This window comes from Halyomorpha halys, unplaced genomic scaffold (genome assembly GCF_000696795.3).
Source record: "Halyomorpha halys isolate HHAL.00 unplaced genomic scaffold, Hhal_1.1 Scaffold494.1, whole genome shotgun sequence".
NCBI lineage: Eukaryota > Metazoa > Arthropoda > Insecta > Hemiptera > Pentatomidae > Halyomorpha > Halyomorpha halys.
This window is the reverse complement of record NW_027110283.1, coordinates 305,443-332,677: the sequence shown is the minus strand read 5'-3', so window position 1 is coordinate 332,677 and position 27,235 is coordinate 305,443. Positions and strand designations below refer to the sequence as shown.

At 28.7% G+C, this 27,235-nt stretch overlaps 1 protein-coding gene across 10 annotated transcripts in view; it reads left to right on the top strand.

The window, feature by feature from the left end:
- The window catches only part of scrib (scribble), a 257,614-nt gene that overhangs the window by 221,226 nt on the left and 9,153 nt on the right, over window positions 1–27,235 (top strand). For 6 of the 10 annotated variants that reach the window (XM_067048431.1, XM_014425071.3, XM_014425070.3 and 3 more), the window contains one exon: window positions 9,485–11,683. In XM_067048431.1, the coding sequence (XP_066904532.1) occupies window positions 9,485–11,347 (1,863 nt within the window). In that variant the 3' untranslated portion in view covers window positions 11,348–11,683. Of the gene's footprint in view, window positions 1–9,484; window positions 11,720–17,927; window positions 17,985–19,888; window positions 20,004–20,243; window positions 20,344–20,878; window positions 20,990–22,813; window positions 22,958–24,345; window positions 24,544–27,235 lie in introns of those variants that run through there. The other 4 variants (XM_024359105.2, XM_014425073.3, XM_014425074.3 and 1 more) reach the window with 3 other exon arrangements.

Genomic DNA, 27,235 nt, shown 5'->3' with positions numbered 1-27,235 from the left:
ATACGATATTATTAAATTTTCATTTTATTAATATTTCTAATGAAAACTTCTTAATCAGAATAAGTTAAGATGTTAAATAGAATACATAATGAATCAGATATTTTTGATTAATTTTTTTAATGATTGTTTTAGTTTTATTTAAATTTTTTTATGTTTGATTATTTATTAATATTTTAACTTAATCTTAATTTGAGCATAATTTAGATGGTCTTTATGATTAAAAAACATATTTTTTATAATTATTTTATCTAATATATTTATTATATTAGCTAAATTATATATTGCATGCAATTGAATGATTTTTGAAAAAAATTCCAATGCATTATTGATGTTTTTTTCTTTTATTTTTAACTATAAAAGTGAATTATTATTTGCAATATACCATTTTTCCAATCTTTATGGTAATAAAAATACTATGATTCAATTTGATTGCCACATCTGTGGTCAAGAGTTATAGAAAAGTAGTTTTTTTACTAGAATTACTAGCATGTTATTCCAACTTATTTTTCTTAATAATTACAAAATACTTAGGGAAAGTAATGTATTTAGTTGAAAAAATAGTTTTTGAGATATAGATTGAAATATAATCTATTATTATATTTATTTGTTAATTTATTTACCACAATATTTTCATCTTGTATTGGCTCATTTTTTTTTAAAGATTTAAAAACGGTTTTGGATATATTGCAAATAAACATCACAATTGCGAATGATGAACTTTGAATTAGTGTCTAAACAATTGTATAGCAGTTATGTTATATTTTCCTTTTGTATCTATCCTGAAAAGCGAATGTCAATCATACCCCGCATGGATGCCAAGAATATTTCTCAATACATAATTACATTTTTATTTTATTTTTTTAACTGTTATTATTTTATTGTAACCTTGGCATGTTATTTATTATACCAATACAAACCTATTCATAAATAGTTGCCAATTTATATTGTTAGATTTCTTTGATATATTATATAATCAAGAAAGAACATTTTCTCCATGATGTTATATCTGTATACTGTATTATATCAAGTAGAAGACTCTAACAAATATAGCCAAATACCATTTTTTAAAGGGTTACTTCCAATTGATAAATTATTAAATTGTAAAAAAAGTTCTTCCCTAATTTCAGTAAAATTGTATAAAACATATATTTATCTACATTACTAGGTACATGATGTATTTAATCCAAAAAGCGTTATCAATGTTCAGACATCTTGTCAATGCCTGATGCAAAAAAAAAATTTTTTTACCAAATAATATTTTGTTGCTGACTATTTCTCAATCTGTTTTAATCATTTCCTCAGATTTTGAAAGTTAAAGTAAAATAGCATACAATGCCTCAAATGTTCCCTTAATACTTTTAGGTTAAGCGTTGAACTTCTGTTCATGACAATATTGTTCTGTATACAGAATTTAATAGTTAGATCTGAAGGATCTCTAATACATACTATTTGAAAATAAACACTGATAGATAAACAATTTAATTGTGAATTTTGATGAGAGCTCATCTCTGAAAATTAAAAGTTTTCAGGAGACAAAAAATTAATTTCTGTTAAGCTGTTATTTTATTAGTATTTATGTAAGTTACCAACTATTATGTATTTCATTTCACTGAGTAGCCTTATGAAATATCAGTCTATATGAGTAGATGAAAAAAGAACGAATAAGTTCCTTTTGAATAAACCCTGAGCTCTTTTCAAAATTTGCTATTTAATTACTTTATTGTGTCAATTTATAAATCGGATAGAACTTTTTTTACAACCTAATACAGTAAAATTCAAGATGTTTTTTATTTTATCTGGTAATATTATTTAATCAGTTTAATTTACTGTTTAAAATATCAGATTACAACTTCAACATAAGCAGAGCTTGTTTTTTTATATTTTCAAGAGCCAGTTATCACTCATTGTTCTACTTTCCAACAGTTTTATTGCTTTCGTACCATTATCAGATTAAAAAGTAAAATTATTTTTAAGCAGTAAGAATTTACAAATTTTTGACAAAATTAAATACCAAGCTCTGATTATTTTACCAATTTTCAAGATTAATGAACTAGCTCGTTAATGTTTCATAAATATTTAGATAAGTTATGACTTTGACAAGAATCGTAATTTCCAGAAAAAGAGGGCCAATCAGCAATAGCAGAGAAGCTTAAGCTAAACCATCCATCACTTCGTATTATCTCAGCCTTCATGATTTCTGTTAAATTACCTTATTGTGTTATTTTTTTTTTCCTTTTTTTTTTTTTGGTATATATTTATAAGGCTGTGTGATGTAGTGAGTAATTTTTGTATAAACTATTTCCATAAAGTAGTGATAAAAATGTATAATAGTTTTTTAAAATATTTCTAAGTAGTTATAAATTGTTTGTTCTGTTTATTTTATATCTTGTTAATTTTATTTATACCTTTGTAACTCTCATGTATTTTTATTTTTTCTGTTTCTGAACCATTTAAAGATACTGGTGATTTAAGCATTTATCTTGAAAGAACAGAGGGAACGTTTTTCGTGCTCAGTTTTTTCATATTTCTACTTGCTTAGAGTAATCTATCGTGTAATTATGTGTAGGAATTGTCTGGAGACTCAAAAAATGTAAAATATTTTGAAGAATTTTAAATAAGCGTATGTTTTGGGTTTTTTAATATACAAATAAATAAACAATATTTTAAAATTTTTTGAAGATTGTTCTTAATAATTTTTTTTTTTTTTTTGTCTAAGTTTTTGTGCTTCAACCAGGACAAGAGCTATGGGTTATATTCAGGTTGCCAACCTATTTTAATGAAAATAGGTATATTAAATTTATTCTTAGAAGTGTTAACACCCATGGTGGACATTAGACCCACACAGCTTTTAGCTTAAGGGAACTGAAGTACAGTTCTAAATTGCACAGCCTTTCTGGCCTCGTTAAATATTTAAATCTATTTTATTGTGTTACTGCAATATTTATCATCTGAAATATACATTCTGTTTTACAGTATTTTTATTACACATAATTATTATTACTTTTAACATCCATTAGTGAATGGATGTTAAAAAGAAAATAGGTTCTTTAATGTTAAATATTATTTCTTTCATTAGAATTCTATACAATTTTTTATATATTCTCTGGTGCCAAAAAAATAACATAATTTTTTTTATTGACTTTTTCATTTATTAAAATTTAGGTTTTCTTTTTATAAAAATTTAGATTTTTTTTTTTTTCTTCTTTTTTTATAACCTTAACTAAAATCTATTTGTGTATAAATGGTTAAACATTTTAAACAAGAGCAAATGTGTTATGAATATTACATATGAGTATTTGAAATCCAATGATTATGGTTACTTTGAATCATTTTTAATGATCACTTAGCTATAATCAAAGGAATTTATTTAGTTCAATGTTTGGACTGTTTTAAATTTAGATTTGGAATTAAAAGTAGAGGAGTGAAAGGTTATATATTCTAAGTAGTAACTTTATTTTCAAACAAAACAAAAAAAGATTTTTTTATGCGAATTTAATTAAAGTGAAGGTAAATTTGTCCAATTTAAAGCCCATAATATTTCACCAATTTTAATTTTTAAACATTATATTCTGAGTTTCGGATTTTATGCTAAAATTTTAGTTTGACAATAATATTTGCATCATATATGTTAATATCATTGATATCAATTTGTAAGTTACATGTATATGAAGCGTAAAACATATTTATTATAAATCAAAATTGGTCAAATACTCTTGCCTTTCACATTTTTTGTAACAATCTTCATAACACTGTGTGGTTGGAACATTAGATTTAAAAGTCTATTGTGTCAGTCAGATGAAATTTATCGAAATTTCAATTATACTTTTTAAAAACCTGACCATTACTGTTTCTTTACAAGTAATTGGAACATACAGTTGAGGTTGTTTTCAATATTTATAAAATTCACTGGGGAAAATGTGGCTCTTTATTTGTAGGTGTAAATGATGATAACTATGACAATATATTTTCACTTAATAATCCCAAAAATATTTTACAAATAGTCAATATAATGTTTACATTTTCTTAGACCAGGCATTACACCATAAAAGTTCTTTGGCAAAGATCTTTTGCGAAACTTATTATTTCTAAATTTTTTAAAAATTATACATCAAATAAATACTATGATCTCAAACTTCTGAAATTACATTACATAAAAGATTTGATAAAAGTTTAATGTGATTAAAACTATGAGTGATGATGTTAAAGCTGTTGCTACAGTTGCTAATGTAGTTTCAATAGCCATTGTAGCAGCTTTAATAGTGACAAAAATTAAGAAAAAGAAAGATTTTTGGCTTAAACTGTAGATAGTTTAGCATGAGGTGAAGAGTTTCCATCAAAATTTACTTTAAGTATTGGCGCTCATGTAGGATGAGATAAGTTATATTATTATTTTGATGAGTGATAAAGATACTTATGAATTCATAGACCTGAAATTGAGACGTATATCATGGAAAATGATACATTTAAGAAACCCAATCAGAACTGAGAGATGGCTTATAGTTATTGGGAAATTCACACACTAATGTGGCTATAATCGACCTTAATCAGTGAAAAACTGATTCTTCAATCCATTGATTTTCTTGGATATCCTCAATAGAGTGCTCGTATCTGTTTTGTCGCAATTCAGTACAAGTGTTTTATGTTTCAAGACATTTATTTCCATTTTTATGATAACCTTTTCAAATGTCATATAAGAAATTATACTGCTCATATTCTGATATTAACAGTCCGGTTGTTCATCATCAAACATCATTTTTAAAAGTTTTGGTCCAAAAACATTTATAGTGTAATGTTTGCCTTAGACTCCATGGAAACCTTAAAGTTAATTCATTATCGAATCCTCTAGTCTGAATGTAATATTGATCATTAATTTAAATAAGTTAAAGTTAGAAAGTTTGTTCAAAGTTGGGAATCTCCCCAAACAAGTTCAGTGGTTACCCTTTTAATATTCTATATCTTAATGATTATGACCTCTTAGATTGCATTTGCTGCTTTAAAAACGTACCTTCCAATAACAGTTTTTTTTTTTTTAACAACTGCAATCAAATCCATTAATTCATGTCTTTATATAACAAACATCTGTTGCTTTTTTTTCTGCTCAAATAAAGTTATTAATGATTAATTTAATTATGTTGTAATTAAATATTGTAATATGAATGTATATTATTTCTATGTGGTTGGTAAAAAAAGGGTATTCTTGTACTCTCTGTAATAGGGTATTCTCGGAAGACATATGGTGCTGAGTGCGCTATTTATCGGTTGATTAAATTGTATGTATTCACAGTTGTTAATCACATATGTAATATTGTACATAAAATTATCAATAAGGGAAAGAAATATTTTCAAAATAAATTACTTATTTTTAAGGAAATTTTATCTTCTTCCAGAGGGGTATTTACTTAATATGTCTAGACGATACGGAACTTCCCCGAAGTTATTAAAAAATTATGTAATTTTCCCTATGTGTCTCCTAGTGCCTTCCAGATTATTAATAAAGTATTACTTTAATAGTCCTTTCCATTTAAATGTGATCGACATCGTGTTTATTGTTAATGTATTATTATTTTTATTTTATTTTTTGATGATCAAAACATTTTCAATCGGATTGAGATTGTTGAATGTGTGTCTGCGCCCTTTTTTAAAACATATAGGATGTACGAGTCGACTAAAGTCCAGTTATATTTGATCGTTGTTACAAACTCTTTTATATATATATATATATGTATATCGGGTATGTTCTTAAAATATATTTTTAAAAAAATTAGATGGTGAGTAGTTACAAATGTGTTTTAATCATTAAGTAAGTATATCAAACACTAGACTCCTATATTTTAAGATGTGCCAAAACTACTACCATCTTACTTGTAACTACGTTTTACTAATAATTTGAATTCCAGTGGTGCTCTTTAGGGAATAGTTTATATTTTGCAATAATAATGATTTTATAATTGTTATCTGTGAATAAGTAACATATATATATTATTATAAATATTTATAATTCCATTTGACAATTATTGCTGTATTTATTGAATGAGGTACTTAAATATTACTATTCATCCATTTTGTTTTTTTTAATTTAGCTATTATAGGGTATTAAAATATATATATATATTTTGCCTTCTTGTTTGAAATTAACTCTAGTAATAATTTTAATATGGTTAATCCTTTCAGGTGTAATAAAGTCATTGAACTTTTTCGGATGCAAAGCAGTATTAATTGTTTCATTTTATTTTTCAAAAAGGAAAAAAATTGTTTTCGTTCTCTTTTATGGTAAAGTCTTTCATGTGTCTTACATAAATTAATTAGGCTTGTAGCTCCATTAAGATGAAACATCAAAAATAAAATAAAAAATATTTCTTTATTAGTTGTTTTAATACTTGTATGTACGAGGCAATGTATCCAAAGGGTATATGAAGTCTGCCTTCGAGAATTAAATTAGTATTTCTAAAGAATGCTCCTGAAATTTATAATTAAGGATGGAAAGTCAAAACCTTTCTTTCTCGACTCTGAATATTTTAGAAATGCTAAGAATATAACTTTACTCCTTGCCGGAATAAATAATTAACTTTTATTTAATATATAAATAAAGCTTTTGTTTTTATTTTTGGGAAGTAAATGTCAAATCATAGAATAAATGCATCAGTCCCTTCTTCTATTATTATTGCGCTTATCTCAAATGGATGAAATATCATATCATTGTGTTACTTTCCCGGAATAAGTAATCTGGTGTGGTGTGTGTATCACTCTCAATAAGTCTTGTGTAGATTGGTGGGCTTATATTGATGATTTTCAAAAAAAATCCAAAGACCAGAGAAGGTGAAAATAATGAAAAAAAAATTGGTGTTTTAAGGTTTTTTCATGGTGGGTTCAAATTTTGTCCCTACAAAAAATAAAGTTTACAAACACACAGACCATTTTGCGAGACTTGGTTATTTGAACTCTGGAGACCTCAAAACATCCATTTAATCTGGAATTCGAAATTTTTCACAATTGCAAGACTTCCCCTTACTACATTCTAATTAAATGAAAGAAAAAGAGTTTTATTATAAGTTCCTTGTACACATTAAGCAGTTAGGAATTTAATTGTTCTTTATTTGAGGTATGATGTAGGGGGAAGGCCGATGATTAATAGAAATGAAAACTTTTCATAGTAGTGTATACTCCAGTCATTGGCTCTCTCGTATGTAATCGAACTTGGATAATATCAATGGTTGAACATGTACTCAGATGACTCACCATTGAAACAATTTAATTTTCATGATCTGAATGGTAAAACTATGGAGCCTTTCCAGTACATCATAGTGCACTAAGTCTTTTTTAGAATATTGCATCCGAATATTGTCTCTTCATATACCCTTTTAAAAGTTCTCACAATCAAAAGAGAATCCTAAAGAGTGATCACATTGATACGGGTTAATAACATAGTACTTAAGTACCAACTATTATGTAGATTCAGTAGGGATTGTCAGGGAGGTAAAAATGCTGTTTTACCTTAAATGTTTACTGTTAAACCTCTAATCGAAATTCTACATCATAACAGAGGTTATACATTATTATAATTAACATTTCTTTAATGATAAATATGAAAAACAGTATTCTGAAGAGAATATTTATTTTCTTAAATGGGAATTTTATCATGGAAGCTCAGCGACGCAAAGTATTTGGATTGGTTTTCATTTGTCATATTGCTGGTCTTATAATGATTCTTTTAGTTCTGTCCTTGATAATTTTGTGCATATGATATTTAATAAAATTCAAGCTGTTTCTATTAGTTAAATTTACTGGTTTCAATGAAATGAGGTTATGCTCAAGATATGTTTATTTTGTTCATTTATTTTTTTTTATAATAGACCATACACTTTCAAATTTTCCTCAGAACCAATCCTTTGCTTTATATAGTCAGACGTTTCTGATAAAGTAGTCTGGTTTTTATGAATGAAAACAAAATTTCTAAAGTTAGTATGAGAGTTGAGCTTCTTTAATTGTAATAAAAGAATTTAAAAAATGGTTATTATTAGAATTATAAAGACTTAAATCATTCCTACTTATGGACCTTAACTCCTCCAATATATAAAAAATGTGAAAACATAATATCTTTCTCGCATATCCATTTGTTGGACATTGTATTCCTCTGTAGTTGATGGACTAACTTTATCTATGAACATTGGTATATATTCTGTATGATAAAAAAAATACTTACGGAATATATTACACAATATTTACTTATATTTCATAAATACCGTGTGTTCATATCATAGATGTAAGGTGATTTATTATTTTTGCATAGATGCATTGTGATTTATTATGCTTACATTTCTTGAAAGTAATATGTGTCTTACAGTATTTATTTATTTATATATATCAGCTTGGATTTTTGTTGCATTCTAATTTTTTATAAGACTGTTGTAATTTTATAATTGATTATTTTCATTGAAATTGATTAACATAGCCTAGCTGATAAAACGCTGGCTTTCTATGATAAACAACCCTGGTCTGAATTGCTATTCGGCTCTGAATTTATTTGATGTATTCATTAATAAATGTTTGAACTGATGGTATCATTTTTTATATTCATCAGGTGCCAATTATAGTGTTTATTTTTTTTTTAATTTATTAATTTTTTAACTCATTTTTTCTTGCATACTAGAAGTTGATTTGGAATCCTCATATAAAGATTTTTTATCACCTTAAAAATAAAATAACATGCAAGGTTTTTTTTTTATATCAAATTCAATTATTATAATCTGGTTTCAGTATCCTTTATTGCTTTAACAGTCGGTGTTTCAAAACATCAAAAGTGATATATATATATGTATGTACTGTTTAAATAAAAATGAAAATTATATGTGTGTAAATATGTGTCTAGTTTAATAGTGAATATGGAAGTTAGCCTGACTGTCATACAAATTATTTGACATAAATTATTAATATTTTTGTACACTGATGTCAAGTTAACTATTAAAAACATTTGTTGTTTCATTATTTGTTCTTATAATGTGAGGACCATATAATAGTTTTTAAAAGCTTCAACCCTTCTTTAAAACCTTTATGGTTTTATTACAATTTTAATCAATACTAACAAATCTACAGTTATTGTTAAACTTTTATGTTATCAGTATTTATAGAATTAAGAAATATTTCAATTGTTATTCCGATGAATAAAATGTTATGTCATTGTATATGTTTTGAAATAAACTCATTATATTTAATTATAAGGAAAATAAATGTGTCTATTTTATTCCAGTAAATTAATAATATGATAGATTTACATTTGTTAAAATTGGGTAAATTAGATTTGAGTAATGAAATAAGTGGCAAATATAATATTTAAGAATTTTTGTTTTGTTTCCTTTCTTTGTTCGCTTGCTGCCTTCTGTGTTTTATAAATTTCCACAAGCTGCGTTAATTCTGCCATTTTCGTTTATTCTATTAAATCTGCTTTTGTTGATAAATCATCTCTTAACTGTTGTGTGTTGCTTTTCAGTTGGAACCTTCCGCTGACTTGAAACCACAACATGATGTGGAAAAGGATAAAAATAATGAACAAAATACTGTGAAGTCTCTTCCACTAAGGTCAAAGAACATTACCAAGTTGAGACCTCTGTCGGAAGTCCTATCTTCAAATTACCAACCTATATATAAAAGTAAATTGTCAAGCAATGAGAGTCCAGGGGAGGAAAGGCTTAGCTCCCCTCCTTCCACGTTTCAAAGAGGATCAGCTGTTGCTGAAGAAAAAGTTCCGTTGGCTCATCCTTCTGCTAAGCCAAAAGAAAATAGATTTTCTTACCCACGATTTATCACCAAGCATGATGCCAGTGAAGAAAGTTGTAGGGAAAATAACTTAACCTCCACTGGAGAAGTTCCGTATAATAAAGAAATGTCAAAATCTTTTCATGAAAAGTTATTTGATAATACGAAACAACTTAAATCAAATTTAAAAATAGTGAAAGACAATAACAACTATATGTTAGAAGATAGTAGCTCTTTTGTTATCAATGAGGGAGAAAGAATGGTCGAAAATAAAAACAGTTACCATAAAGAAATACTCCATGAAAAATCTGGTATTAAACTGGTCCCTTTCAATAATAATTATAATGAAACTAAATATGAAATGTCCACAGAGTCATATGGAGATCTTGATGAACAGAGGATATTTATGCGTAAGCAAAGTCCTTTAAGATCTCCGAATAATAATGATGATGAAAGTCATTTCAGAAGCCTACCTACAAACTTTATGTATCATACTACTTATAACCGAAATGCTTTATCTTTAGATGAAACTATGAGCAATGTAAAGAATGAAAAGCAGAAATTCAAAGAAGATAAACGTCATTCTAGCTATTTTGATGGAGAAACTTACAAAAATATGTCAGAAGGTATTAATGAATCTTCATTGTCTCCTGAAGAATGGGAATTGATAAAAAAATTTAGAGCAAAAGGAAAAGGGAGTGAAGAAGATTTATTATCAGAAAAAGATGACGATTCAATTAGATCAACTCGAAGTTTGGACAGGGCAGCATTGAGGCGAAAACCTCCTAAAAGCGTGAGGTTCCAAGATGTTGAGAAGGATTTACATCAGACAAAATCTATCCTAAGAACATCTCTTACTGAAATCCCTTCACCCTCTAAAGTAGAAATGACAACAATACCAGCACCAACTGTCCAGACAAACCCAACAATCTCTTGTAACGTTAACATTCCTCTCCATCTTGTTTCAAGTGTGCCTGACCCTGGTGACCGAAGGCATTACTTCCAATACCCCCCAGCCCTCCCTCTCAATGCTAACAATCCTTTCATACAGTCCATGTCTTTACCCTCTTTCTACCCACAATCATTATATGGTGATCATTTCAGAGTTCATTCACCATCATATCTCGCAGTTGACAATTCTTCTGCTGCCAGTTCTTTATCGCCAGCGATGGTGGATGAAGGGTCTCAAGCATCACTTCAAACAGCTCCTCCTGTCAAGTCTTTTGAAGAGATATGCAAAGAATATTTAAACAGAAGTGCAAACATTCTTTCTACAGATAACAGAAATACTGTACTTGAACAAAGCCCCGAAATAAATGCTAATTTTAGTACTGTGGATAGCAACAGAAACAAGTGTTACGACTGCGATTTAAAAAGTGTCCAACTTATAAAAACTGAAATGAAAAAAAAAGGAGAGGAAGACAAAAGAGTTAGAATAGATTTAGTACCTGAACATGAAGAGGCTGTTGTTGAGCTTCAAAAAGACTCGTCGGATTATAGTGATTCTCCACCTCCTATAAATTATGCTACACATCCTGAAGCATATCGTCGGAAACCTTCTTGGGAACGTATTTTCGAATCTACTCCAGCACTCTGAATTAACAATTTATCTTGTCCTTTCCATTTGTTTATAGTTTTACATAGTTAGTTTTGTTAGAAAGCCCTGTGTGTATGCGAGCTGGTATAATGAAAGAACTAAACCAAAAGACCAGTGTTTTTGTGAATTATTATTGTTAGGTACAATTGTAATTTTACTTAATGTTCAAAAAAAGACATTTTCAAAATTAAATTTATTATTGTTTGTTTGAATTCTGAAACAGAAAAATTCTGTAATTATTTGTATTCCGCCTTTAGACGACCACTAATAATACCATTGAAGTGAAACCAGAACCAAAAGCTTCTGTTAGTGATAAGAAAAAATTTTTTGAAAAAGCGATGGAAGAGCATAATCAACCTTCACCTAAACCAGGTACGTCATACTAAATTTAATAATAAATTATTTAAAATACTGTTTTTAATATCATTTTTAACTTCATGTTATTTAATTTTATTTGGTTTTCATTATTTTTAAAATAGGATGAAGCTTCTGTACAATGGACACCCATGTGGAAGATGATTTTATCCATTGTACAGAAATTTTCATAAAGAAGGGGTTAATATTATATATATATAATTGAGCTGTCAATAGCTAGTCAGTCCAAAATAAATAATAATATGTTTTTGTACTCTTTAAAAAAAAAAAATATTGTTCTAAGGGCATTTCATCTCAACCATTGTGTTGTAGGACACACATTTTTTTTATTCATTTTTTAGCATAATATATATCCTGAAATATAATACCTCAAATTTGGAGGGAGATTTCTTTTTTTTTTTTTTTAATATATATATATTTATTTATTGAATGCTCTGAAAACACTATCTGTATTCATATAGATATTTATATCAGTCTATATCTAGACCTAATGCTGGCTACACAATTACTTAAGTTCCTCTTAGTGTCGTCAATTCTGGAATCATGAGTTTGTACATTTGTATTTCATGACTTATGTCTGTTGTAGAGAAGTGAAAAGTCCTCATGGGAATAGGATTTAAAATAACTTGGCGTTCGCATCCATAGTGGAGGAGTTTTGTAATAAAGGGATTCAGATTCATTAAAAATGTACCTTGTTGATTGGTCCTTAATAAATTTGTCCATTTAGAGGGGAGGGGTGCCTGTTTCTGAGGAGTGTCTGTTAAAAGAAGTTTTGTTGGAATTCAATTTTTAGGAATTATGTTAGATTAAAGATAAAAATTTAAGAGATACATGACAATCCAAGATATGGTTCTGAAAGCTGTTTATTAAATATTAAGATTTTAATTTCTAATGACTTTTGGAGGTTTGCCTCTTTTGTTTTTCTACACTGTACCAACTGATTCATCCATGTATTGCTAATGTCATTATAGTTGTACATCAATCATATTTGATGTCTGATGTCATGTAACGTGTTGATCTAAGTCGAAGGTCGGAGGGGAGGAGGGAGGGCTTCTTTGGTACTGATAAACAAGAAAAAAACGAAATAATTTCTGTTTCTGGAATTTTCTTTGTAATGCTGGATTTCATTATTTATTTTTTTTAGTTTCAAAATTGCATTTAACTGAAAAAAAAAGTTTCAAGTAAGACCAAGAGTGTTTTCCTGTTAAACTAAGAACCATTAACTAATGCTGAATAAATTGATAACAAAATTAATAGTTGGTAAAATATAGGAATTTTTTTAGTCTTCTACTCAACATGAAAAGAAGTTTCATACTTTTACTTGCCTTTTTTTTTATCATATTGAAAAATTTAACCCATTGTAGTTGGATGAACAGTTGTGTGACCAGTATCATCTACATATTTTTGTTTGTTTTTATTATCCTATAATTAATTTCCCTACTTAGTTATAAACTTTATATATATAAATAGTCTTGACCTAATTAAAGAGATATATTGTAAAAATGGACTAAACATTTTTAAAGTAAAAATAATTTGGAAAAATACTGTACAGAAGTTTAAAGGAAAACAAATTTTGTTCTGACAAAAAAGTTACAAATTTATCACAAAATAAATACTTTAAAATAATGGTGGCAAATACTTTTTTATAGTCATTCCAAATAATATTTTCACACAATTTGCATGTGATTTCATCTCTTTGACCAACACTGATATTGCAATTTTAGGATCATCTGATGAGTTTTCAATTTTTTTCTTGTAGGTTATGACATAAAAATTGGTTTTTATCATAATAGTTCTTTTTTTCTATTTTTTGTAAGGATTTTATTAGCACATTAAAACCACAAATAGGCATTATTAACAAATTATTAAATCCAATAAATAACTTACCTAAATCTTTCTTAGTTGAAGAGAAAACTATACTAAAACATTGTAGCTTCCACAATTGGAGTTCCTTGAAAGATAACTGATGGGAGTAAATGGTGGGAATAATTGGAGAGAAACAGTCTTTGAAGAATTATATTTGAGAGACACCTGTCAATTGTGTTACAACTTCAAGTTGAAGTAATTACTAAAAATAAAATTAATTTAATTACTTTGATTGTATTTGATGTGTCAAAAATGACCAGGCAGAGGGTAAAAAAAATATATTGCCCTTTGATTTCATGACTCCATATTTTCAGTCCTAACCCTAACACCCTGATGATTAACTAATGTTTCGTGTTTAAAACTAGCTCAAGAAACTTTAAATAATGTTATTATTAACATATTTCTCTATATTCCTTATCTGTTGATTTCTTGCAAATGTTCAAAGCATGGACTTGTTCTTTTAGACACTCACTAACTAATTGCAATTCTTTCCACCTTCCAGTAGCTTTGTCCAGCTCCCTCTAGGAGATTAGTTAAATTGGTGTACAGTAATTCCCTGTTGGACCCTTTTTATTGATCTTGGCAAGTCATCCTATGGATTGGTTTAGATCTGCTCCAGATGATGGCCCATGTGAACGTTATATGAAAGTGTTTTCCATATATTCTGGATGGCTATTTTATCTTGCCTTACAGTTTACATATTCCACATTTCATTATGTCATTTAATTTCAAATATCCACTGATTCTACCTGATGAATTTTTTTTTTAGCCAATCAGGAATGCTCAGGTATTTTAATATAAAAAATTATTACTTCATGTATATAATTATTAGCAACTTCGGTATAGTATGTGTATGTATTCAGTTTTTTAACGGTAACATTACTATTTCCATGGTTCTATGTTTTTGTCTTGAACTGCTAACTCTGGAGGCATGGTGCTACTTGAATAACTAATTGAACAAAACAGAAGTTAAATTTATTTCTAAATTTAATGTACATATTACTGTTTTGCTGGAATATTGGTACATCTAACAAAAAACATAATAGTTTATATTTGTCATATACTATAGATTGTACTGTTGACTAGTTACTTTTTGACAACCCTACTAGCTTTGGATGGATAGATAGATAGACCACTATAGAGAAACAAATTCCTGTATGCAGTAATATCAATGGAACATGCCCATTTCTAAATAGAACTAAAACTTATATTTTTTTGTCAGATGTGCTGCTATTCAAGCAAACCATTGATGTCTCAAAAAAAATGTACTTAAATTACGCACTACATGTATAAATAGTATCATAATATAATACAAGTATTCTGATAAAGCTTTAAAATTAGAACTTTTTTCTACTAAAACTTAATCTAATGGGATTCGTATTCTTAATTCTAAGTACCATTTAAAAATATGTTCATAAAAATGAACAAAGTAAATTTTTAAAAATAATATTAGATGTACTGTAAAAAGTATAAATTACAAAAAGGTATTTGGCAATTAATGAAAACGGAAATTATAACAAATAATAAAGTAGATAATAAAAAATCTAAAAACACAGTAAAAGATGAAAAATAAATAAGGGAAATAAGTAAAAAATATAGTTCAAGAAAAAAGGTGTAAAAAAAAAAGAACATCCACCTTTCTGAATGGAGGTACCACAAGAATGAGCTAAAGGGGGATGTGAAGTATCAACAGGGTAGACGAGTGGGGAAATTGTTGGTTAACAAATATATAAGTTTGAAAGGAAAAAGATACAAAATAATGTTAAAGTAAAGGTAATATTAGGAAATTTAAGAAAATATTAAATATAGGCAAGCTCCAAATTATAATAATTATTATTATCAATAATAAATACATTCATTATCATTTGAATACATCTCCTGATTACAATTTAAAAATAAAACTTAAACACAAATGTGCTCAAGATTTGACTACAAAATTATTTTTTAATAAATTTGATTTGCTGTTTGAGAATTAAAGCTACAGAAAATATATGCTTTTCATACTCATATTCAAGAAAATACTCTAGCGCATCCATAAGCTAAAGTAGTGGATGGAATTAAATAAAGTTTAAACAGAATCATTTTCACACTAACCCTCCACTTCCCTCTACCTTTAGACCAAATCGGACAAGCTGTTTTTGGAATATAGATTTGTCAAAGAAAACAAGTTTGTGCTCCCATAAGCAAAAGTTGTGATGGAATTTTACTAAAGTGTTATAAGATCATTTTTGAACTAAGGTCCAACTTTGGGTCAAATTGGATGAGCTGTTCTCAAAATATGCCTCTTTCAAGGAAAATTCTTTTGTGCATTTAGTATTATATAATGCTCTCTTTTACCAGAAAAGTTCATTTTTTTAATTTACAACATGTCAGACATATACTTTTCATAAGAAGATTCTTTATTAGCATAAACTCCAACTTTTATATGTAACAACCATCATTTCAGAGGCCTGCTTCATTTTCAGAGTTCTTTCTACTTTCATGTGGCATTGCTTCCATTAACAACTCTCTCAGAACTTTTCTCACCCTTCAATCACTGCTGTCCATACTATAATTATTCATATTATACAAGGGTGGTTTGAAATGTCCTCGGAATGTACTAGAAAGAAGTGTCTTACCTCGGTGGAAGTGCTTTTATTTTTCAACATAGTCTCCCTGTAGACTAATGCATTTGGTTCAGCGATGTTCCAATGCCTTGATCCCATCTCGAAAATGATATTCCTCCAGGCCTGTAAAATACATCTACAAAATGAAAATGAAAATTTTCAGCTTGGGGAAGAGATGAAAATCTGATGATGCCAAATAAGGTGGATGCGGCAACAATTCGTACCTCAGTTCATTAAGTTTTGCTATGGCAAAAGCACTTGTGTGCGTGCGGGCGTTGTCCTGATGAAAGATGACTTTTTTGCTTGCCAAACCAGTTATCTTTCTCTATAGTTGGTCTAGGAGATTTGCATAGTGTTGCCCCGTAATTTTTTGGCTATTAGGAAGATAATCTATCAGCAGAATGCCTTTTGCATCTCAACCAAAGCATAACTGTGGCCATGACCTCTCCGATCGAACGTAATGCCATTGCTTTCTTTGGTGGTCACCATTTTTCCACTGCTTTGACTGCTGTTTTGTCTCTGGGGTATAGTAGTGGACCCAAGTTTCATCTGTAGTCACAAACTGGTGCAAAAAATCTTGTTGGTTGCACTGAAAACGGGCCAGATTTTGTTCAGAAATTTCCAATCTGGTGCGTTTATGGTCCAATGTCAAGAGCCGTGGCACCCATCTTAAGAATATTTTTTTCATTCCCAATTCTTCGGTTAAAATGTGATATACCCATTTAGATGATATCCCTACAGCTTCAGCAATCTCACACACTTTCAGTGCTTTCGGCGATCCTCCATGATCTTTTTATGCAATAAATTCTGGAGTAGTAGCAATGTTTGGCCGTCCACTAAGTGGATCATCTAAGCTCTCCTGACCAAATTTAAACTCGCTGGTCCACTTGGCAATAGTTGAATATGAAGGAGCAGAATCCCTCAGTGTTTTCTGAAAGTCGGCATGAATTTCCTTTGCTTTCATACCTTTCTTTACAAAGTACTTAATCACTGCTCGAATCTCAGTTTTTTCCATTGTCACAAATCACCACGCATAAAACGACATCAAAGAGTCCTCACTACCACTCATGCCATGTGTTCACTAACAAAGGATGTGTGATTATTACACGGGAACCTCATTGGTCTAGCACTGATAGCTAGCAGTAATTCCGAGAACTTTTCAAACCACCCTCATATAATACACTCCTATACTGGAAAGGTTCAATTTTATAATACAAATCTTTTTAACAAATATGATTTGTTATATAAAAATGAGGGGGAAAACAAAATTTAATTTTATGTTAGTAAAGCATCTTCTTATATATCACTCAATATTTGTATTATATATTAAAACATGTGTAAATGATAGTAATGGAGATAATTTGATAAAATTGATATAGGACTATCTAGATATTAACCTACACAATCCTTGGAAATTTCATCAAACTTAGATTAACTGTATTAGCTGTAATGCTCAAAAAATATTTGACTACTGACTGACATGTAACCAAATTTGTTCCTTATATTTATTTCTTTATTAGTTAAATTTTCAAATCCGAGGATATTTTTTTCATTTCATTCGTTAGGAGGAAGCCGTACTTAATTTAAAATGTATAAATGTTATAAAATGTATTTATATGTAATTCTTCATATTTCCTATTTTATAGAATCCATAGATATTATAAACATAATATTCTTTATTATATATCTTAAAATTAATCAAGAATTGTCACTGATCCAATTATTTTTTTCAGAACGAGTTTTCACTTTCCTCAATGCAGATGAGGTTGAAAAGTTGAAACAAGAAGAAGGTAAAATAATAAATAAGTATTACATAGAATATATTTTAGTTTGTATTAGATAAGTATATCTATTAATACAGGTATTCAAATATGTATCTAAGAGGTGAAACGCATTATATCCATTTTTACCAATTTAGCATCATTACACATTTTCATTTAACTATATTTTTTTTATCGAGTAGTAAAGAGACTATCTTTTAAACCAATTGTGAGGGAAGCTACATGATTTTAAAAAAGACAATTATTGCACTTTTATTCGTTGGGAAACATAAAACTTAAATATGAATGTAATGCACCTTCTTGATACAGAACTGTTTTTCTTTATCCAGAGGTATAGATAACTATGCTCTAGACCAATTGTGAGGGAAGTTAAATGCTTTAAAAAAAATTCCTAATAAACTTTAAAGGTCAATTTACGATATGGAGAGTAGAGATGAGGCCTTTATTGGATACCCTGAAAAATAATATATCTATATCTTATTTTCTGCAAAACAAAGAGAAGGTGAATTTACTGCCTCTACCCTTCATATAGAGTGAATCTACCTTTATTTGAAGAGAAAAATATGTTTGAACTATCCTCCTGTAAAGTTAAAGAAATGTGCCTTACTGTCTTTTATCTCGAGGTACAATATAGCTATATACATACACTTAGATATATATTTGCACATAGTCAAAACACTGTTTTATGAAAAGAAATTGAATATTAAATATTTTAAAAACTTCTTGAAGATATAAAAATGAAAAATAAAGAAAGAAATTAAATTTAATATTATATATAAGAAGATGGTCAGAGCTGTGGTCATAAGAGAAACAAAAATAGTTTACAACTATTTTTGTTTCTCTTTTGATCGCAACCCTCACCATCTTCTTATATATCAATTTTTACGGTCAACTATATATACATATATAAATTTAATATTCTGTTATTGTATTTATATTAACTTTAACAATTATTTTTGCAAAAGTTAATTAGAAATCTTGATAAAATACAATAAATAATTCCCTAGGGAATAAGATAATTGCCTGTAAACATCAAGGGTTATGAACTTACACCATTTTATTTATTGATTGTCTTTAGAAGTTTTCCAGTATTTTTTATTTCTCAATATTTCAATTTCAATACCTAGTATTTTATATATCAAATGTTACTTCTCCAATTCAGGAAATTTTATAGAAAACGTAAAAAACTTTTATCTTCAATAAAATAAGGTTACTTTTGAAAGAGATTTGTTTTAAACAAAAGTAACCTTATTACATATTAATAATTGACTGTATGTGAATTTGGAGAAGGCCAAGGCTGGAGGCCAAGAAGAAAAAAATAGTTGAAAGCTATTTATTTATTGCCAACTCAATAAATCTTCATGAGGGCTGTTGTAATGGGTGGAGATGTAGACAATAGAATTAAGGGACTTAGAGAAAAACCTTGATGAGGGACTTTGGTCATTCTCAAAGTCACTTTGTTCCATTGTTTACATTTCCATCCATTTCTTCAGCCCTGATAAAGACCTACATTGTACGTCGGTAATAAATAAATAGTTTTCATCTATTTTTTTTTCTTGACCTTAGCTCGGACCATCTCCAAATTCACATATAGTCAATCATCTAAGTATAATAAGGTTAATTTTGTGTTCAAATGTGATTTATAGCTTTTAGTTCAACTGTAAGTTTTGTTGCTTTAAACCTTAACCTCTAAAAAACAGTAAATTTTAATAAAAAATTTAATAATATATCAATAACTTATTTTCTGCAAAACATGGAAAATATAAGTTTAGCTACTATATCTCTTCAAATTGGTTTATTTATAACTGGTTCTTTCTAATATTATATTACAACATAATTTACATATATATTTTACATCATATAATAAACATCATAACTTCAGGTTTTTTTAATATCGTTTTCTTCTTATCCAGAAAAGAAAATAGCATCCCTCTCAAGAATTGAGCTTAAAGCTTTATCAAGGTTGGAGGAAGATGGCGATCAGGATGAACCTGAAATAATTCAAGTCGAAACTGTAAAATCAACAACGTGAGTTACCAGTCTAATTTATAATTATTGATTCAGTTATACCATGATTTGATAAAGAAATAATATCATGGGGAAACAGAGTATTTCATTTTTATTAACTGTGTAGTAATAATTATTACTACTGAATCACTGTTTGATTTTCAATATCTTAACAATTAAACATTATATATTTTATATTAAATTTTAAAAAAATATATTTAAGCATAAAACTTTAAATTATATTGAAGTTTTTGTTTTTAGAACATCACCAGGAATCAGAAATATTGACGGACTCTTAAGTATGGGAAGTATACGCACGGCAAAGGCTGAGAGAAGAATGAAGGAAAGATTAATACAAGAGGTATACATTTTTCTGTTAATCTCTGTAAAAGTTTATCACTGACATTTTATTACTTATGAGTTAGATTAATCTATATTTAATAAGTTAAAAAATATTGAAGAAATCCCTATCTAACCATCCAAAGAATGTAAACATCCCTCTATAAAAAATGTACCAGATGCTTCCTCTTCAACTGATATAAAGATATTTCTCTCATAGTTATAATGATGCCACAGTAGATATGTAAAGAACAATCGAATGAGGTAAAAATTATATTTAAAAAAAAAACTGGAAGTTTGCCACAGGTAAGAAAATTTTTGACATCAGTGTTTTATCCTATTTGAATGCAAAAGCTTTGACCACTGGTAAAAACCATATAGAATTTTAAATTCAAACATTAATCGAATTTTTGGAAGAAAAAAAAAAGTTATCCATTTCTGTTACAACAAACCTCAAATAAGTAAATCTGAGAGAACTTGACTTACTCCCATTCTTTTACTTGAGCTGTAAATAGATAATTATATTTTCAACTAAAACTTGAGTAATTTTCTGCTAGGGCCTTTTGAGTGACGATGACGAGAAAGACTTGTCACCGGCAGAACAAAGGGCACGTAAGGCAGAAAAAAGAGCTGCATGGAGGCAAGCCAGGCTCAAGTCACTTGAACAGGTAATCATTGAAGTCTATTGAAAAGAATGTTCATTGTTTAATATCAAAAAGTGATCTTGTAAAAATCACTTATGAATCCTGCTTAAATGTTCACAAAGAAAATTAGTTTTACAAGCAATAAAAAACTTTTAATGTTCCTATTCTATTAAAAAAAAAAAAAAAAAACGACTTGACAAATTTTCATCAAGTTCTTTTCAGTATTTTTGGGAAAAGAAAATGTACTTTTTGAGACATAATTTAGGTGATGATATCTATAAATTGTAGAGAAAAATATGTTTCCTAAAATATTATAAAATAAATGGAAGAACCTATTGCAGCTTGAGATACAAGCTAATAATAAAAGGCATCTAGATAAAGCAATTATCACTCCAATAATTGTATATTCAAAGGGACTAACTTCAAAAAGTACAAGAGTGTATGGATCTCTAAGATTTGAAATATGTTCAAAAAGTAATTCTACTTTTACAGAGTCTAACACAAATTTTTGAAAATATAAATTAATAGTTACAGGACAATCACACACTTCAAATTTTTGCCAGTGTGAGGAGAAATATCATGCAAAAAAAAGGTTATTCAAAATTTTGTGTTCAAAAGTTTTCTGAAATGCTAGAAAATTTGTATGGATCTGTTGAAATTTGTGGAAGAAAGCCCAGTGTGAGGGAGCTGAAAAATAGTGTGCGAAAATTCTTAGCTCTGTCGAAAGCTTTTGCCTCATGCATCATAATAAAATTTAGTTTCCAGGCTCAGTTCACAAATTTGGTTACGATAACTCGGTTGATTCTTCAATCAATCTACTAGTAACCAATCTATGCTAACCATGATGGGGGAGTCGTTTTCCATTTTGTGGGAGTACCATGAAATCAAACTCAACCCTCCAGACAGATTCGAACTGGTACCGCTACTGTTACGAGGCAGTCAGAGTTGATGTTCTAACTCCATATACAAACGGCCCTGTTGGATCCATCCTCTCCAAATGCCCTGACCCATAATAGTCTATTTAGTTGTATGATTCTCACAATGTCTAGTTCTTCATATGGATGTTTTATAATGTCCCAAGGCTTCATAGGGTGTACAAGGTAGTATAACATCCACAGCAGTCTCTAGGGTCTCAAAACTAGGGCACTGGGGATCAATGTTTTTACCATGTTTAGCTCAGAGGAACTGTGAGACCTAATAGTCCAGGAGGGACCTATGTGGTTCCAGTTGTTAACTGATTGTAGGGAAGATTTCTTTTGGATTACCTCTTTTAAGGTTAATTCCTACTGACATATTAGTTCCATTCTGCCAATATGTTCTCCCAGAGGATCTGTTTTTATCTGCTTCATACTTTACCAATTGTCACATGGAAGTTCTGTTATCTTGTATCAGAAGCAGTCTTCTCAAAGGAGTAGGTCGATAGACATTCTCTCAGCTTAGATCATCGGCACCACCTTATGAGACACTGTTCTTTACACCTTAATGACTCGCTGCAGAATCATCTGTTTGCAATGAATTTCCAATAGTAGGTAGTGATGTTATCATAATTTTCACTCAAGCACCAGGCTTACCCTCACCTCAGGATCAATGTGCGGCTGAAATAACTCGATGAAAAAGTGATCTACCACAGCCAGACTTGAATCTAGATCCAAATCTCAGAACAGTCAATTTCAACTTCTTATGAAGATTAGATTGATGTGTTAAAATTATGTTATGTATATTAATGTACAATAACAATCAAAGTCCCTCTAATTTTTGTAATTTTCATAAAAAGTTTCCTATTTATTTTGCAGATGAATTCATTCATTTATGTTATAAATAAATTATATGTGGATTCAATTTTTCTAGGATGCCCTGCAGGCTCAAATGGTGATTAAGAAAATGAGTGAAATGATTGACAGTAAGAATGTAGGCGTTGAAGATGACACAGATGCCACCATCATTAATAACAATCAAGCTATCATGGACCACGAGAACAACCTCACACCTGAGGTATGTCAGCTCAACTATTGATTTTCTTTTAATGTATTATAAGATTTTTAATTTTCGCTATAAAAGAAAAAGTGATAAATTTTAAAAATTAAAACAGGCTGAACAACATTAATGTATTATGTGATATAATACATTTTATTTTTAATGTAATTGCATTTTGGAAATGTGCTGACTTGTTGGCATGCTGTATGTTAAACTTTTTGAATCGCAGGTGTTGAGATGAGATGATGTTGGTGCTGGCTTTCTTTATAACCCTCGACAGCCAATACTAACATTATAATAATTATAACTCAACTGCTCAATTATATTTCATTTTAGATTCATGTATCATCATTTATGTTCTATGTATATTTATTTATTTTTAAATATAAATCTGTCTCCCCTTAAGTCATGCTTTTATCGAATGTTCTTTGAAACTTCTTCCCTTTGATTTTATTCCTTTCCTTCATCCCAATGTACTTTTTATATTTCTCAATTCTTTCTTTTGTTTTCTAATCTTTCAAAATTTGTTGTTGTCCTTTTTGAATGACATTAATTTTTATTTTTTTTTATTTTAATTGTATAAATCTGTTTATTATAAGAATCTAGTAAATTTTTTGCAGTTTCAAGTAAGCTGTTTTATTTTATGCTAGAGTTTCTTTTTCTTATCATATGTATTTTACATTATTAGGTACTAATTTATTTAAATAGTATTTACACTTTATTAATATATTAATTAATTAATTACCCAAAATTATTATATTAGTATGATAAAAATATATTCATGTTTTACTTCTATGCTTTTAAAAGAGATTCTTCAATTCCTTGAAATTTTAAAAATTCTACTTTTTAAGCAATATTCAATAATTAATTAATATAAAGTCAGTATCATAAGTAAATTACATGAAAAGTATTTAAGTCTAGTTAAAAAATCTATTAAATAAATAATGAATGAATAGAATAAAATTAAAACAATAAAAGGTCATAACCTCTTGTGTGAACTTTTGTAAAAATTTGAAGGCAATGAATTAACTCTAATAATTTAATGTGTTCATGCACATTTGCATGCTATAACTAACTTTTATTTAATGTGATTTATTGAAATAATACTGTTTTATGGTTTGACATCAATAATAGAACACTAATCATTTACAGTTGATATCCATTTTTTATTTCAATAACATGTTAAATGGGTGCAAAATCAGAGTAAGAAATTAATCTCTGTCTTAAGAAGTCTTATAGGATCTTTCTTTTTTTTTTTTTTCATTTATACATATTTTTCCCAAATTTTCAATTCACTCTTGAGACCCCATATTTCTTCTTACATTCCTTTTCTCCTCATACTATTGGCCGTTATGGTGCTGGGTACTATGGTATAACTAAGGTACTATGGGGATATGCGCCAGCAGGGGGGTCGCCTGAGACCAAGTTCCGAAGACTTTCCACGGCTGGAGGTTGTGTCCAGCCCAGGACTGACGAGAGTGATTGAATCGGAGAGGCTAGTTGGAGAAACAGTTACCAGGCGCACGGAGCAGTACACCGATCCTGAGTCCGGCGAGCCACGACTGAGGACAGTTGAGATCGTTGAGCGTCTCATCGAAAGAGAGGTAGCCAGCATGTAGGAGCGTCCAGCTGCATGCTGTCACACCAACACGACACAACACACCATAGCACAGTACATACTCTTTTCTCCCTCCAGACATGTTTTATTTGTTTCAAAATTTTATCAATACAGGTTGCCTAAAAAGCTTGCTATGGGCTTATTTATCCATAAAGTTGCCGCTTAGCTATTAGTGATATTGCTTAGGTATAAAGTGTTATCATTTTGTAATATATCATATTTTAGTTATATTTTTAAAGAAATGCTATCGTATTTCACTAATTAGTTCAACATTTATACAGGGTGTCCAGAAAAGGTGTTTGTTATTTAAATATTAGATATATTAAAAACCAAAGACCCCCAAAGAAGATAATTTATTTACTAACAATGTGCGCATTATGGAGAATTTTTAACCAAATTTACTGTCTAAATGGCAGATGAAAAGGGGTGAGAATAATTTTTTCCTCAAATTACTTGATACAGGCACCTTCTTGTCCATGAGAGAGGTGGCATTACGATGCAACTTAATTCGTGGAATTTTATTAGCAATGGAACTTTTTACTGGATAATAGTGTGCTTTCTTTGTCAGGACATTAAATTAACTATGAAAAAATGTTCCATGAGTAATAAAACTCTACATAGCATGCAGCATTGTTAATACCCATCCTCCTGCCCAGCACCCATGTGTCCATGTGAATACGAAGAATAAACAATCCTCATTCTTTTTACATGCAATTTAGACAATATAATTTTAGGTAAATGGTTTTCCATAATGGTATATTGTTAATCAACAAATAATTTTCCATTGAGCTCTTTAATTTTTAATATATTTAACTTTAATATAGTACATAGCCTAAGTTTTCAATTGTAAAAATTTCTTTTAACTGTAAATATCAAAATCAAGTTCATTAATCCACTAAAAATCTATACAATTTTATTTTAACCAAAAGAGAACTTTAAATAATATGATATAGATATACAGGATTTTCATTAATCAGGGAATATTGTCACTAATCTCAATATTAATTATTTTAATAATTGAGTCTTTCTTGATAACTAAAGGAAATTCATTGGTCTTGTACTATTTATTAGAAAACGATTAAAGCTACTACTTTGGTATAGTAACTACATCCTTTTCTAGAGTGGATAATAATTTATTGTTAAATATTAAATCTATAAAAGTCAATTTGTAGGGAAAATAGTCATCCATTAACCTGGTATTGTCAGAGCAGACCTAACACATCAGAAACATAAATTTTCAAGATGTACTAAGTAGTAGCAGCTTCGTACCAGCCTTAATATAAATTATAAACAATCAATTGTATGCAGGCTTAAAATTATATTTGTAACTAAGTTGACCTTAGAGATTACCCCTACTATTTATTTTATAGATACATTATGAATTCTCTAAGGCTTTTCTTTAGTCTGTAATAATTTCTTTCACTCTGTTGTTTGATACATGACTATGTAGCATTAAGAGATTTTTCCTCTTGAACGTGATCTGATTAATCACCACAAGCATAACAATCTGGGTTTAGGTTGTATCTTTTGATGAGTTAATTTGTAATCCATCTTTTCCTCCAAACATTTTTATTCTAATTCGGCCAATTGCGATGGAAATGTTTTTGAGAGTTATTATAAAATTAGATAACCAATGAATGAGTGTTATAGTACCAGTTCTTACACAGTGAATAAAGTTTCAAATAAGTCTGTAATAGATATAGGAACAATTATAATAGTTTAAAACATGTCTTCCAAATTTAAGTATCTAAGTTGCTAATAATTTTAATGGTATTTTAAGCTAGTAACAAAATTGGAATTATTAATTAGCAAAAAAAAATTTTATTTGTGTGGCTTTATTGTCTCTTTGATAAAAGTTTCCTCTTTTTTTCACCATTGCAAATTTAACAGTTATGTGATAATTGCTATACTGTCATCTTTCTTCCCTTTACCCTGTATCATATAAATGCATGATGTACAAATCCCTATAATGGTTATTATTTCATAGATAGTTGGCTGGTGGTATAATGAAGATAATTATTTGGTTGAGAATTTCTGACTAAATAATTATCTTTGTCGCAATGGTTACTATCATATTTTGTGATTGTGTGATAATGATAATGAAATAATTAACCCTGCATGGGCAAGTGTTTTAATTTGACTAACCACTGAAAATGTCATGTGCTTCATAAATAAGATAAAACAACATTTAATTTAACAGTCACAGTTTCCAATTGTTAATTTCAACCAGAATGTACATTTTTGGCTTTTTTTGTGTGTGTTTTATTGTCACTAGTGATAAGATCCGATAAAAAATTGTTTATAATTTTCATACACTGATGGAGTATTACCTCCTTTGTCACTATTGTAATCTATTCCCTTGATAGTCATTTTGAACATTCATTTTCATATATCAATATAATTTAGCTTCTATTCTTATTAGTAGAAAATTAAAATTAATCTGGGGTTGTATGTTTTCCTCTAAAAATAATTATAGTGAACAATTAATGTGTCAGTTTGGACGACATAAATATTGAGCTAAATAATAAAAATAATTAGTAAATAAATATAATTTCAACTTATCTGTGAGTGGTATAATATCAGAAAGAAATGATATATCTAGTAGGTTAGCATAGCTTCATCAGCATTTATGATTAAGTTCATAAGCAAAAAGACATCTGTTAAGACAAATTATATAT